Source organism: Haliotis cracherodii, unplaced genomic scaffold (genome assembly GCF_022045235.1).
Source record: "Haliotis cracherodii isolate W230 unplaced genomic scaffold, xgHalCrac1.p SCAF_2, whole genome shotgun sequence".
NCBI classification, from domain to species: Eukaryota; Metazoa; Mollusca; class Gastropoda; order Lepetellida; family Haliotidae; genus Haliotis; species Haliotis cracherodii.
The window spans coordinates 61082714-61098601 of record NW_027266275.1 but is presented as its reverse complement, the minus strand read 5'-3'; the positions used below and the strand labels follow the sequence as shown (position 1 = coordinate 61098601).

Below are 15888 nucleotides of genomic sequence, written 5' to 3'. Positions count from 1 at the left end.
TGATCCACAGGTGCATCTGGAAAGGTTTGGGAAAACTGTAGACGTGAATCCTGTTTGCAAGATGGTCTGTCGGGACGTCACCTGGAAGCATGTTTTTAAAAGAGGTAAATATATTTGCTACATTAGTTTCATGGCTACCAGTCTTCTGTATAAATGCATTTAGAAGTAATTTCTTCGGACAACTGTATATATTGCTTTTTTTAAATTACTCCTAAAGGGCCCCCATTTAGGGATCGTCAATTTCATATACTATTTGACAATGTAATTTTTGTGACAGACAATCCATTTGTTTTTCAACAGTCCGATATTTATATAGTTTATAGGACATCGGGCATGGTACGATAGAGCCAGGACCTTTCTGCCCCACTAAAACCACCAGATTTCATGTTCAAATTTTGTCGAAACTACTGTAGTTCAATTGACGGACGACTAACTACAGTTCCCATCAAGAACAGGTTAGCTTATTAGTCGTGCACTGAGCATCGAGTTCGTTCTCAAGTTGAAAACCCATGTTCGATTCTCTATATATTTATGTCCATCCATGGCGTCCCCCGAGATCATATTGCAGAAACCATGAAGAAAAGACGAATATCTCACTCAATAATATTTTTGTTTCAGATCGAAAACTAATATATATGGTTCTACTTGGTATTGCCTCCATAGTGGTGTACGGATTCCACGTGTCAAGTCATCTACCAACAGTCGTAGAACCTTCGAAGTCCGTCATCAAAGATGGCGGCGAGGAGAATCAGCAGACAACTATAGGAACACCGAGCCAAAACCTGAATAAAACCCCGTCTAACAGTATTTCGGAAAACCGAAACAAACATTTCATCATATGTATGGAATCTGGTCGCCTTGGAAACCTGATGTTTACTTATGCATCTATTTATGGTATTGCGTCGAGAAAGAATATGAGTGTTGCCATTGATGAAAGCAACCCGCTGGTGAAACATTTCAAATTGGACGCGACAATTATGAAGATTCAGTCACTGAGCGGTCATTTGAAATTGGTCGAAAAACGTCCGTGTGACTTCGACCAAGCATTGACCAAGTTCGACTCAAACAGAAATGTCAGGATAGAACGTTATTTGCAGTCATGGCGATACTTCCCTCACGTCGAGGACAAAATCCGGAGTCAATTTGTTTTCTCAGATTCTACAAAAGCATTGGCAGATGGTATTCTTAATAAGATTCGTGAGGAAAGGTCATTGACAGCCAACGCGAGTGCCACCTTAGTCGGCATCCATTACAGAAGAGGGGACTTAGTCGCGAAATATTACCAAGATTTTGGTTATCAGCTTGCCCCAGTGGAATACATTAAACGTGCAATGGAGTACTTCCGCTCGAGGTACAGTCACGTGACTTTCGTCCTTGCAACTGAGTCCCCTGACTTCTTAAAGGATCTTCTGAAGGACAGTAGCGTCATACATGTGACTGGAGGTACAGCGATAGCAGATATGGCCATTATGGCGAGATGTGATCATTTGATTCAAACTACCGGGACGTATGGATGGTGGTCTGGATTTCTAAACAATGGTACTGTTGTGTATTATAAATACCCAGCAAGAGAAGGATCTGTATTACGAAAATTGTTTAGTAGTGACTATTCAAGTTTTTTTTACCCCAAATGGACTGGAATGGAATGAACGGGGAGCTATTTTCATCAGGTGTTTCAACTTGTGGGATTCTATGTGCTATAGGTTTCCGGCAATCTATGTTCGTCGTTTGATTGGATTAAATGGATCTGGCGGTCGAGGTGGGTATTCATAAACATTCTTAGAGAGCAAGATCTCTGAGAAGTTCTCAGAATATTTTGGATAGGACCCCAGACTCGGTGACTTGGTTGATTGTGTGGCATACTATCTTGACAGTGGGAGACGTAGCTCATAGCTCAATCCATCGGATGGGTGTGGCGTAAAACAAACATTGCTGAGTGTTAAGAAGTTGATGGTTCGTACAGGCATCAATATATGGAGTCTGTAGAGATATCTTGAGTCTGTAACTATCTCCATCTCTAGACGCATTTGTGGCTTTCGTGTAGCCTTATGGTTAAAGCGTTCGCACGACAGGCCGAAGGCCCGGGTTCGATTCCCGACATGGGTACAATGTGTGAAGGCCATTTCTGGTGTCCCCCGCCGTGATATTACTGAAATATTGCTAAAAGCGGAGTAAAACTATACTCACTCACTCTACACCAATTAGGATGTGGAAAATAAGCTCACTCGCATTTGTACTTATCAACATCCCTCCTACCCATCCAGATTCCTCTACTCTCGCAACATTGCTCCTGTCACCACCCCACTGACGATACAGGATCAACGTAACAGGTTCTGTTCTCGCCGAAAGAGACGAATTGGGCATCGGGTGGTTGATATGTATTTCCAGGCTGAATGTGTGATGTCGTGTCGCATTAGTGTTTGTAATTTTATACATTAAATTATGGTTTATTAAGTCTTGTAATTTAATGTCTTCAGTAGATGATTATATTCATTATTCGTGTGTGTGTGTGTGTGTGTGTGTGTGTGTGTGTGTGTGTGTGTGTGTGTGTGTGTGTGTGTGTGTGTGTGTGTGTGTGTGTGTATGTGTGTGTATGTGTGTGTTTGGGAGAGAGAGAGAGAGAGAGAGAGAGAGAGAGAGAGAGAGAGAGAGAGAGAGAGAGAGAGGTGGGGTTATCACGCGAGTGTGTTTGGGGATGGTAAATATCCTCTAGGAATGCATAGTGTTTATTCCTAATACATGATATTTACCATCACCAAACACACAAGCGTGATAACCTCTTTATCATATAATGTCATTCTTTAATTCTGTTCTTCAAAATCGCTTTCCCTATCTCACAAACATTACCGAAACATTGCGAGTTTTCCTGGAATGGGCGCATTAATATTTATTACGTCATAGGGTAAGTGATATGTCAGTTGGACAGTGGCAGTAGCCAATATAGTTCCAACCGAAAATCTGTTTCTTATCCAGTGCCAAGCAACATATACGCAAAACAACAATTGTTTTTAATTGCCTTTCGCGGCAATCCATCGGTCTGTCCGCTAGAGTAACTGCCCTCTGTCATAATGTCAAGAAGTGTAGTCAGATGTACACACAGCGACTAAAAGAAACAAGGTAACAATTCAAATATATTTCAGCCAAATAAAACCATTTTAATTTGTGGAGAAGGTTTCAAGCCGCAGAGGTCTACAAGCACAGATATGGCTATTGTTCCCGCTCGGCTAGGCCTCGTGCCCTCGCAAAAAATGTTTCTAAATTTATATCTCCAAAGTTGCCAAAACTTATAAAATGCCTTAGATACGTCACAGTTAAACACGGATTTTCAGTATATTAGACTGTTCTTTTGATAATGATAGCAATTATCCCTGAAGTTTATCCAGATTCACGATGGTTAATTCTGACTCGATCGCCGAATGACGAGGGCGACGCCATGTTGGTTTATAAACAGTGAAAGTAGTCCCACACAATCTAAAGTTCACACTTTGAATGATCGGCTTACATAGTTTCTGCGTAATTGCAATTAAGTAGCTGTCGAACTTAAACAACTTCCGCTCGCTAACAGACCTCAATTGTCTACTGAGATTTTATAAGTGCGTATTCAATCAGTGATGTGTGCAGAGCGATGTTGGCGATAGATGATCGTAACTCCCATACTTTAACATAGACTTACGATAATCGCAGTACTAAGTTCGCTTTGTGCAGGTGGGCCCAGGTATTTCATGGATAACTTCGGTGTTGGGCGCAGTATTCGGGAATTTGCTAAATAAGCAACAGCTTCAGTTTGGATGCATCTCCCTGTATCGGGTGAATGGGAAATTGCATATTACATTCATTTCGTATGTTTTCAAAAGACTTGCACATAGAAATAACAAAATAACATTTCCTGTTCGGTGCCTTGCTTTTAGCAAAATACGCTGACCAGTTATTTCATTATTTATTTGTACACAAAGGCGTATCATACTGAAGGCATTTACAAGTTAGAAGAAAATGATGACATGAAACTTTTTTTTATGGATAGTAACTTTTTTTATTCTTTGTTCACGGCGTTTCAGAGTTACTTCTTGCTCCTTCATCAGGTGATGCTGAGGACGTTTATCATGATATGTTTACACAACACATGGTGGGATGAATGTACAAAGATAACAATGTGATGACGAAGCCAGTGTGATTAACAGGAGTGGATTCAATCACTCATACCACTTGCAATTGTTTTAAACAAAATGGCGGTGCCAATTCAAGACGATCTGATCTATAATACATAGTACCGACCGGGAGCCATTTAACCATTCGGAGCGCTCGCTTTCCTTCACTGCCGAATTGCTTGACACAAGGGCGCCATTTTGTCCCCCAAGCGCTAACGCTATCCAAGGCCTTCACAGCCACGTGTTGTATTGGGGTCACTGCACGGTAATTTTAGGTATTCGCATGAAGGCGATTCCCGGTGTACTTTGAAGTTTCTCGAATATGGACGACGTCTTAAATGGGTGACGTTCCGACACAAGCCAGTTTCATAGCGGTGATGTCCCGCGAGCGGTGCTTTTGACGGCGTTGGTTCAAGCAAACCGTTTGAAGATTGGATTATGGACGATGTCGGAAATGGGCATAGAACATCCTGGGACACTTCGGTATAGACCAATTTCATAGCGGCGATATACTGAAAAAAAACCCCTTACTTTTGATGGCCTTGGTACAAGCAAACCATTTTACCCAGTTGGCGGTACAGATGCTGTTTTACGACTACCAAACCGGTTTCAGGAAAAGACATTCAACTTCTATGTTGTACCCTCAAACATTCTATATACAGATACAACCCATGCTTTCCTTCTGTGTTGTACCCTCAAACGTTCTATGTACAGATACAACCCATGCTTGCCTTCTGTGTTGTACCCTCAAACATACTATGTACAGATACAACCCATGTGTGCCTTCTGTGTTGTACCCTCAAACATTCTATGTACAGATACAACCCATGCTTGCCTTCTGTGTTGTACCCTCAAACATTCTATGTACAGATACAACCCATGCTTGCCTTTTGTGTTGTACCCTCAAACATTCTATGAACAGATACAACCCATGTGTACCTTCTGTGTTGTACCCTCAAACATTCTATGTACAGATACAACCCATGCTTGCCTTCTGTGTTGTACCCTCAAACATTCTATGAACAGATACAACCAATGCTTGCCTTCTGTGTTGTACCCTCAAACATTCTATGTACAGATACAACCCATGCTTGCCTTCTGTGTTGTACCCTCAAACATTCTATGTACAGATACAACCCATGCTTGCCTTTTGTGTTGTACCCTCAAACATTCTATGAACAGATACAACCCATGCTTGCCTTCTGTGTTGTACCCTCAAACATTCTATGTACAGATACAACCCATGCTTGCCTTCTGTGTTGTACCCTCAAACATTCTATGCACAAATACAACCAATGCTTGCCTTCTGTGTTGTACCCTCAAACATTCTATGTACAGATAAAACCCATGCGTGCCGTAAAAGGCGACTATGCTTGTAGTAGGAGGCGACGAACGGGATCGGGTGGTCAGGCTCGCTGACTTGGTTGATGCATGTCATCGATCCCAATTGCGTGGATCGATGCTCATGATGTCAATCACATGATTGTCTGGTCCAGACTCGATTATTTACAGACCGCCGCTGGAATATTCCTGAGTGCGGCGTTAAACAACAAACAAACAAAACAAAAGCAATGTATAGATACCTCACTCACAAGCAGGCAGCTGGGCTGCGCCTTTGATATCGCCTCCAAAAGATGTAGTAGAATGAACTAACGTCGGGGGGTGTTATTTTTATGAGGTTAAACCTTTGCGGCATATGACTAACGTTTATTGCCATGTGTGCTATGACTAGAATAAGAAGTTCCAGCTCAGTTACCACGCTATAGCGCTACCGCTGTCTCGCTATACCGTCACCCAGGCGATCCAAGACCGAGAGAGGGAAATGTATATTTAAGTGTCACGTGCATATCATATGATAAAATACAAAATGTACATTCATAGAATTATAAAAGGCACCCGGCCATATGGCCTATGAGACACTATAATCTAAAATATAACAGAACAACAATAAGTTAAGAAAGTACAAATGACAAACAGTACATACATTCAATATATAATTAAAACATGAATTATACATAAACCTGTATGAGAACAATCATACAGGTCTATCAACAACATAGATTCTCGCACAAACATGCATTCAGTCGAACGCATACACACACATACATACACGCATACACACACATGCATACAAGCATACACACATACACATAGACACACAGACACACAGACCATACATACATACATACATACATACATACATACATACATACATACATATATACATACATACATACATACATACATACATACATACATACATACATACATACATGCATTACAGAAATTACGTTAACTACATAAATCATAAAATAGTATTCCTTCTTCTGACCATGCGATGAATCTTAGAAGCAAGTAAGAGTTGGCAATTAGGATTTTGCATTAAAAACATATTTTTCTGTTGGGTTTTTATGCGTAAATTCATCGTCTACATTCAGGGCATACTTGAAGACATCGTACATTATATCTGAGTAGAGTGGGCAGGTGATGGTTAAATGGGCTTCATCCTCGATTTCTAGGGGGCAGAGAGGACAGATTCTGTCATGAAGTGGAATAGGTGGCTTAGAATATCTGCCTGTCTCTACACACAGAGGCAGACTGCAGGGTCTCAGTCGTATGAAGGACTTGCGGTGGTGTCTAGACATTGTATTGGTTACATAAGCTTCTGGGCACAGGTCTTTCTTAAACATGCGATAAGTCCTAAGTTTATTTCCGTTTGTTAACTGTCCTTTATCGTCCTTTAGGTCAGTACACCACTTCTGTTCACCCTGAATGTTCAGCTGCTTGCGAATAAGTTGTACAGTGGATTTAGAATTAACTGCGGTTAAGTATTGCTCAAGTCCCAAGGCTTAACTCAGCTTCTGCACTCGGTGTTCCCAGGATCTCTTCCGGTTGAGCGACCACTTATGTATCTTGTTAGGTAGTCTGGATTCGTGCATAAGTCCTACTCTCATCCACAATCTGAAGACCTCAAGACGCTTTTTGGTTACACAAGAGGTCCAACCCATAACTCCTCTCGTAGCGATTTTCGAAGTTTTACAAATGGCTCCAAGGAAAAAGCGACACGCTCTGTTTTGGATTGTGTTAAGGCATATGTGTTCATAGAGTCCCCAAATACCTGCCCCATACGTCAGAACAGGCTGGATCAAAGAATTATAGAGGGCAGTAAATACCTCATAGCGATTCCACCTGCATCACAAAACTTGGTGAAAAGTGCACTCAGAGCTCTGCCTGCCGATTTTGCCAACTGGTTGATCGCTGTCTTGAAGTCCAAATGTTCATAGAACCAGAGGCCGAGGTATTTGTAGGACTGCGTGTATTTCAATGTAATATCACCACATTTAAACGTTACTTTGGAGCATTCTCGCCTGCCTGGTCTGAAGTGAACGACTTGAGACTTCTCACTATTAAGCTCCAATCTCCACTTAAAACACCATTCATGAACTTTGTCGAGCATCATTTGTAAATATTCTTATGTCGGTGCAAGTAACACTATGTCGTCTGCATAGAGAGGAATACTTTTATTCGCATTTAACACCACAGTTCAAGTTCTTAATGCTGCGAGCAAGGTCATCAATATAAATGGCAAAAAGGCTTGGTGAGAAAAGGCATCCTTGCTTAACACCATTTTGTACTTTAAACCATGGAGCTAAAGAGTCGTTTATCCGAGCAGCACAATTGACCCCTTCGTATAGAGATTGAATTGCTTTCAACATTGGTCCTCCAATACCTGACATTTTCAATTTATACCATACGCAGTCTCTGTTTACGTTGTCAAACGCTTTTTTCATGTCGATGAAACAGGCGAAAGTAGATTGGTCAGAGCATCTCCTGTTGTTGATAATCTCATACAGGCTGTATATATGGTCCATACAGCTACGTTGTTTCCTGAAGCCATTTTGCTCCTCAGCTAATAAGTGATGATCTTCGATGGAGGCTGATAATGTCACAATATACCTTGCACGGGACTGAAATCAAGCAAATACCTCTGTATGTTAGTGGTTGCCGAACATCAGTGGTGCCAGGTTTAACGATAAAGTTGATAATTCCAGATTTCCAAGACTCAGGAACACATCCGCTCTCGAAACAGTATTCGATCAACCTTTGGAGAATGTCAATACAAACATCGTTCTTAATTGCTTCAGCTGGTATAGAGTCAAACAACAGCCTTGGCTTCATCCCGAGTTATCTCACGGTTGATGGCTGTTATGTCATCACGGACCGTTGTGACGTCATCCGTCGTCAAAGAGTTACGTACAAACGACAGGTGTGTATCATCAAAGGACATTGTGTTGGTGTTGTCGTGGTAGAGCACTTCGTAGTCATCTCTCCATCTTTTCATGACGAGTTCAGGGTCGGTTATTACGGTACCATCATCGTTAGCAACTTCCATGGGAATACGGACTTTGCGATCGTTTCCAATTTCAATTTTACCAAAGGATTTCCAAAATACTGAGGAATTACAATACTGTAGTTGCTCTGTTCTTTTAGCTGGTATGATTTTTTAACCTTTCTATGCAACTTGTCAAAGTGGGTTCTCTGACTACAGTATAGTCTACGTAGGTTCCGTTTCTGTCCCTGGTTGTTAGCTCGTCGCCACTGACGTTCCAATTGACACACTTTATTCCACTGGAGTTGTAACTCCCGATTCCAATACGGTTTACCGGTGCGTTTGTGTCGGGTAGTAGCATTAGGTGATTTCGAGTTCGTGGAGCAGAAAACATCAAGACTCTTGGTAATAAGAGACACAAATTCATCGTATGCTGAGTTGATATTTCTCTGTGTAGACAGACTATCTTCTATACGCTATATGGCAGCCACAACAGCCTCGGAGTTCCCATCCTGCAGAAAAACACCTGGGATATCTTTCACGTTGAAGCGCCGTATATGCTCTCCCCCTGCAGGTTGAGTGTCCTTGTCTCTACTGTGAGCGAACACAGGTACATCAGTGACCCACTCAATGATGGAGTGATCAGGTATAGCATGTGGTACTACTAATTGCCTTTCTCAGATGAAATCACTCATCCACACCACAGAGAAATCAGTATACAGGGGTAATTGTTCGTGGGGCACGAACACATAGTCAATTACAGACTTACCACGCGTCGATACGTACGTGAAATCGTTCTTGCCGATGCGACCATTTAACATCCACATATTGCAGTCTACAAGAAAGTCTATCATCTCCTGTCCGTGCACATTACATGTTTGGTCTATGACAGAACGTGCCGGTACTCTGTCTACCCCTTCGATATAATCACTGTCATCACTCCGAGCATTGAAATCTCCAAATATACACAACACTCCATCGTTCTGGTAAGTATAAACATGCTGACGCAGTGTAGAGAAGAACGCTGAGGGGTCAGTCCCATAGCGAGAGGAGCAGGCAGGGGGGTAGGTAACACACACAGTATATGTAGGTTGCACTCTTATTGCTCAGCTTTATCCACAGAATCCCTTCATATTCATTGTTAAGTACAGAACAGTCATAAAAATCAAGAAGTATTTCCTTAACTAAAAACCCAACCCCACCTGATCCCCTTTTAGCATGTTTATCGAATGTCATTCTGTTATGCCCTATCCACTGGTAGCCATCTACATGAACTGTGATTTTCTCATCATCACGTAAAAAGTCTCACTCAAACCTATAATATCATAATTTCCTCACAATAAGACATCGTTTCTAAAGTTCGAATTATCATTGTCTTTCAAAGACCACCCACTACAGTTCTAACAACTCAGTCTAAGACGCCTGGTGTCCTATTGTCTCCCATTCCTGATGAGACGGGTACCACGTACATGGTACTCTGTCCTTACCCATCTCTCTCAACAGGGTACGGAGAGATGCCTCAGTGTTTCGAACATCATATGGTAAATCATTCTCAATAAACACATTCGGGAATGATCTATTGTCTTTTAATTTTATTTTATTTTTCAAAATCTGTATCTTCTGCTCAACGGACTGGACCCTGGCGACGATGACCCCTGGTCTAGATCCCCTGCCCTGCTTTCTCACAACACTCACCACCTTCACGTCTCGGAGCTGGAGTCCGTCTCGCCCCACATACTGCACTCACCACCTTCACGTCTCGGAGCTGGAGTCCGTCTCGCCCCATACACTGCACTCACCACCTTCACGTCTCGGAGCTGGAGTCCGTCTCGCCCCACAAACTGCACTCACCACCTTCACGTCTCGGAGCTGGAGTCCGTCTCGCCCCACACACTGCACTCACCACCTTCACGTCTCGGAGCTGGAGTCCGTCTCGCCCCACAAACTGCACTCACCACCTTCACGTCTCGGAGCTGGAGTCCGTCTCGCCCCATACACTGCACTCACCACCTTCACGTCTCGGAGCTGGAGTCCGTCTCGCCCCACAAACTGCACTCACCACCTTCACGTCTCGGAGCTGGAGTCCGTCTCGCCCCACATACTGCACTCACCACCTTCACGTCTCGGAGCTGGAGTCCGTCTCGCCCCATACACTGCACTCACCACCTTCACGTCTCGGAGCTGGAGTCCGTCTCGCCCCACAAACTGCACTCACCACCTTCACGTCTCGGAGCTGGAGTCCGTCTCGCCCCATACACTGCACTCACCACCTTCACGTTTCGGAGCTGGAGTCCGTCTCGCCCCACAAACTGCACTCACCACCTTCACGTCTCGGAGCTGGAGTCCGTCTCGCCCCATACACTGCACTCACCACCTTCACGTCTCGGAGCTGGAGTCCGTCTCGCCCCACAAACTGCACTCACCACCTTCACGTCTCGGAGCTGGAGTCCGTCTCGCCCCACATACTGCACTCACCACCTTCACGTCTCGGAGCTGGAGTCCGTCTCGCCCCATACACTGCACTCACCACCTTCACGTCTCGGAGCTGGAGTCCGTCTCGCCCCACAAACTGCACTCACCACTTTCACGTCTCGGAGCTGGAGTCCGTCTCGCCCCACACACTGCACTCACCACCTTCACGTCTCGGAGCTGGAGTCCGTCTCGCCCCACAAACTGCACTCACCACCTTCACGTCTCGGAGCTGGAGTCCGTCTCGCCCCATACACTGCACTCACCACCTTCACGTCTCGGAGCTGGAGTCCGTCTCGCCCCACAAACTGCACTCACCACCTTCACGTCTCGGAGCTGGAGTCCGTCTCGCCCCATACACTGCACTCACCACCTTCACGTTTCGGAGCTGGAGTCCGTCTCGCCCCACAAACTGCACTCACCACCTTCACGTCTCGGAGCTGGAGTCCGTCTCGCCCCATACACTGCACTCACCACCTTCACGTTTCGGAGCTGGAGTCCGTCTCGCCCCACATACTGCACTCACCACCTTCACGTCTCGGAGCTGGAGTCCGTCTCGCCCCATACACTGCACTCACCACCTTCACGTCTCGGAGCTGGAGTCCGTCTCGCCCCACAAACTGCACTCACCACCTTCACGTCTCGGAGCTGGAGTCCGTCTCGCCCCATACACTGCACTCACCACCTTCACATTTCGGAGCTGGAGTCCGTCTCGCCCCACAAACTGCACTCACCACCTTCACGTCTCGGAGCTGGAGTCCGTCTCGCCCCATACACTGCACTCACCACCTTCACGTCTCGGAGCTGGAGTCCGTCTCGCCCCACAAACTGCACTCACCACCTTCACGTCTCGGAGCTGGAGTCCGTCTCGCCCCACACACTGCACTCACCACCTTTACGTCTCGGAGCTGGAGTCCGTCTCGCCCCACATACTGCACTCACCACCTTCACGTCTCGGAGCTGGAGTCCGTCTCGCCCCACATACTGCACTCACCACCTTCACGTCTCGGAGCTGGAGTCCGTCTCGCCCCATACACTGCACTCACCACCTTCACGTCTCGGAGCTGGAGTCCGTCTCGCCCCACAAACTGCACTCACCACCTTCACGTTTCGGAGCTGGAGTCCGTCTCGCCCCATACACTGCACTCACCACCTTCACGTCTCGGAGCTGGAGTCCGTCTCGCCCCACAAACTGCACTCACCACCTTCACGTCTCGGAGCTGGAGTCCGTCTCGCCCCACACACTGCACTCACCACCTTCACGTCTCGGAGCTGGAGTCCGTCTCGCCCCACAAACTGCACTCACCACCTTCACGTCTCGGAGCTGGAGTCCGTCTCGCCCCACACACTGCACTCACCACCTTCACGTCTCGGAGCTGGAGTCCGTCTCGCCCCACAAACTGCACTCACCACCTTCACGTCTCGGAGCTGGAGTCCGTCTCGCCCCACATACTGCACTCACCACCTTCACGTCTCGGAGCTGGAGTCCGTCTCGCCCCACATACTGCACTCACCACCTTCACGTCTCGGAGCTGGAGTCCGTCTCGCCCCATACACTGCACTCACCACCTTCACGTCTCGGAGCTGGAGTCCGTCTCGCCCCACAAACTGCACTCACCACCTTCACGTCTCGGAGCTGGAGTCCGTCTCGCCCCACACACTGCACTCACCACCTTCACGTCTCGGAGCTGGAGTCCGTCTCGCCCCACATACTGCACTCACCACCTTCACGTCTCGGAGCTGGAGTCCGTCTCGCCCCACATACTGCACTCACCACCTTCACGTCTCGGAGCTGGAGTCCGTCTCGCCCCATACACTGCACTCACCACCTTCACGTCTCGGAGCTGGAGTCCGTCTCGCCCCACAAACTGCACTCACCACCTTCACGTCTCGGAGCTGGAGTCCGTCTCGCCCCATACACTGCACTCACCACCTTCACGTCTCGGAGCTGGAGTCCGTCTCGCCCCACAAACTGCACTCACCACCTTCACGTCTCGGAGCTGGAGTCCGTCTCGCCCCACATACTGCACTCACCACCTTCACGTCTCGGAGCTGGAGTCCGTCTCGCCCCACATACTGCACTCACCACCTTCACGTCTCGGAGCTGGAGTCCGTCTCGCCCCACATACTGCACTCACCACCTTCACGTCTCGGAGCTGGAGTCCGTCTCGCCCCACATACTGCACTCACCACCTTCACGTCTCGGAGCTGGAGTCCGTCTCGCCCCATACACTGCACTCACCACCTTCACGTCTCGGAGCTGGAGTCCGTCTCGCCCCACAAACTGCACTCACCACCTTCACGTTTCGGAGCTGGAGTCCGTCTCGCCCCATACACTGCACTCACCACCTTCACGTCTCGGAGCTGGAGTCCGTCTCGCCCCACAAACTGCACTCACCACCTTCACGTCTCGGAGCTGGAGTCCGTCTCGCCCCACACACTGCACTCACCACCTTCACGTCTCGGAGCTGGAGTCCGTCTCGCCCCACAAACTGCACTCACCACCTTCACGTCTCGGAGCTGGAGTCCGTCTCGCCCCACACACTGCACTCACCACCTTCACGTCTCGGAGCTGGAGTCCGTCTCGCCCCACATACTGCACTCACCACCTTCACGTCTCGGAGCTGGAGTCCGTCTCGCCCCACATACTGCACTCACCACCTTCACGTCTCGGAGCTGGAGTCCGTCTCGCCCCATACACTGCACTCACCACCTTCACGTCTCGGAGCTGGAGTCCGTCTCGCCCCACAAACTGCACTCACCACCTTCACGTCTCGGAGCTGGAGTCCGTCTCGCCCCACACACTGCACTCACCACCTTCACGTCTCGGAGCTGGAGTCCGTCTCGCCCCACATACTGCACTCACCACCTTCACGTCTCGGAGCTGGAGTCCGTCTCGCCCCACATACTGCACTCACCACCTTCACGTCTCGGAGCTGGAGTCCGTCTCGCCCCATACACTGCACTCACCACCTTCACGTCTCGGAGCTGGAGTCCGTCTCGCCCCACAAACTGCACTCACCACCTTCACGTCTCGGAGCTGGAGTCCGTCTCGCCCCATACACTGCACTCACCACCTTCACGTCTCGGAGCTGGAGTCCGTCTCGCCCCACAAACTGCACTCACCACCTTCACGTCTCGGAGCTGGAGTCCGTCTCGCCCCACATACTGCACTCACCACCTTCACGTCTCGGAGCTGGAGTCCGTCTCGCCCCACATACTGCACTCACCACCTTCACGTCTCGGAGCTGGAGTCCGTCTCGCCCCATACACTGCACTCACCACCTTCACGTCTCGGAGCTGGAGTCCGTCTCGCCCCACAAACTGCACTCACCACCTTCACGTCTCGGAGCTGGAGTCCGTCTCGCCCCACAAACTGCACTCACCACCTTCACGTCTCGGAGCTGGAGTCCGTCTCGCACCACACACTGCACTCACCACCTTCACGTCTCGGAGCTGGAGTCCGTCTCGCCCCACACACTGCACTTTGTTTACAGTCACGTTTTCATCACTATCCTCGTTTTCATCAAACTTAAGATTTTTCACAACAAACGTCGCAGATTGAGAAGAATCTTGTTTTACGACAGAAGCATAAGTCTTTTCAATCCCCAGGACTCTATCAGTAAGTTTGTCGATGTGAGACGGAAACTCATCTCTCACTGCAGTAATCTCAGTCCTGAATGCAATCATAACTTGCTCCATCATTCGTGCCTCCATTTTACACATTCTGTCATAGAAATAGCACTTTAAAGAGTTAATTGGCACATGCGGACGCATGGAGAAGTGTCTCTGTCTCGACCCGGGTGGGGACGGGAGCGGCCATTACACACTTGACAAAATCACAATCGCCCAACTCGTGGGTCGTCGTCTTCTGCTGTTTTACTAATTCTGGGGTGTTTTCGCCGGATTTTCGCTTTGTAGATGCGTCTTGATTCATTGTCGGGTGTCTATTTTCGACAGAGCTTCAGAAAAGTTCCTTTATATCGATATATTTAAAATAGTATGAGAGCAAATGACAACACGACTTACTCAATCAGGGTAGGTAACTGATGACTTTACATAATAATATTTCTTAATAAACAAACATCTCACTTTTCTATAGAAAGGACAAATTAATACAAAGTGACATTCAGCTTCCACGTCGTTGATATTACATTTGATACATTTTCTCTCCCCCGTGCAATCCTGTTACTACCATGTCCCCTAGTTTCAGTTCGGAGAGCATGAGATGATAATCTCAATCTAGTAAGTGCGACTCTATGATTATAAATCAATACACTACTAATATACTTTTCTATGCCAAAGATTGGCTTAAACTGTTTATATAAAAGATATGACAATTCTCTTAATTCTCGATTCCACGGTGTTATATAATTATCTTATGACGCTGCCTCAGTACTTTACAAAAGGAAGAAACGTTTACGTTACAAGGTTAAATCCACACATGGTAATAGCCATTCTCTGACAAAAAATATAGACTTTACTATACCAGTTGTTCGTGTGATTTTACATATAGTCGTATACATGTCTTTTATTATACAAGTAGTAGACAAGAAGACATGACCTTAAACGAATATTTAACCATACATACTTGACATTGGATATTTAATGGAAATTTCCCCAACTCCCCTTATACCTGCACATTAGTAGTACTATCTTTTGCACCCAGAATCAATTTACAAATTTTACGATGTACTCTCTTAATACAATAAGCTTTTTTCCAACCCCATACTTCACAACCATGATGTAATACTGGTAACACACATGTGTCAAATAGTTCACAGGAAGATTTCACATCAATTTATTTTTTTATCACAGTTATTAATATTATTACATGCCTTTAATCCCTTTTCGGATAACGCTTTGATAGCTGGAGTAAGATTACTATTTGACACCAATAAAAATCCGAAATGATTAAACTGTTTTACTATTTCTACAGAAACT

At 46.5% G+C, this 15888-nt stretch overlaps 2 protein-coding genes across 2 annotated transcripts; both read left to right on the top strand.

Annotated features, from left to right (window-relative positions):
* Positions 1-61: 61 nt before the first annotated feature.
* On the top strand, positions 62-1649 carry LOC139469883 (galactoside alpha-(1,2)-fucosyltransferase 2-like). Its single transcript, XM_071252204.1, has 2 exons — positions 62-104; positions 619-1649. The coding sequence occupies exons 1-2, from the start codon at positions 62-64 to the stop codon at positions 1647-1649; spliced, it is 1074 nt and encodes a 357-aa protein (XP_071108305.1).
* Positions 1650-10123: 8474 nt separating this feature from the next.
* Positions 10124-14509, top strand: LOC139467712 (uro-adherence factor A-like). The gene has a single exon (XM_071249222.1). It carries the CDS (start codon positions 10124-10126, stop codon positions 14507-14509), a length of 4386 nt encoding a protein of 1461 aa, XP_071105323.1.
* The last annotated feature ends 1379 nt before the right edge of the window (positions 14510-15888 follow it).

Excerpts from the sequence above, each read along its gene's own strand:
- LOC139469883 (XM_071252204.1), top strand. The coding sequence starts at position 62 with ATGGTCTGTCGGGACGTCACCTGGAAGCATGTTTTTAAAAGAG. Across the intron at positions 105-618 it reads GAAGCATGTTTTTAAAAGAG|ATCGAAAACTAATATATATG; the intron begins GTAAATATATTT and ends TTTTTGTTTCAG.
- LOC139467712 (XM_071249222.1), top strand. The coding sequence starts at position 10,124 with ATGACCCCTGGTCTAGATCCCCTGCCCTGCTTTCTCACAACACTCACC.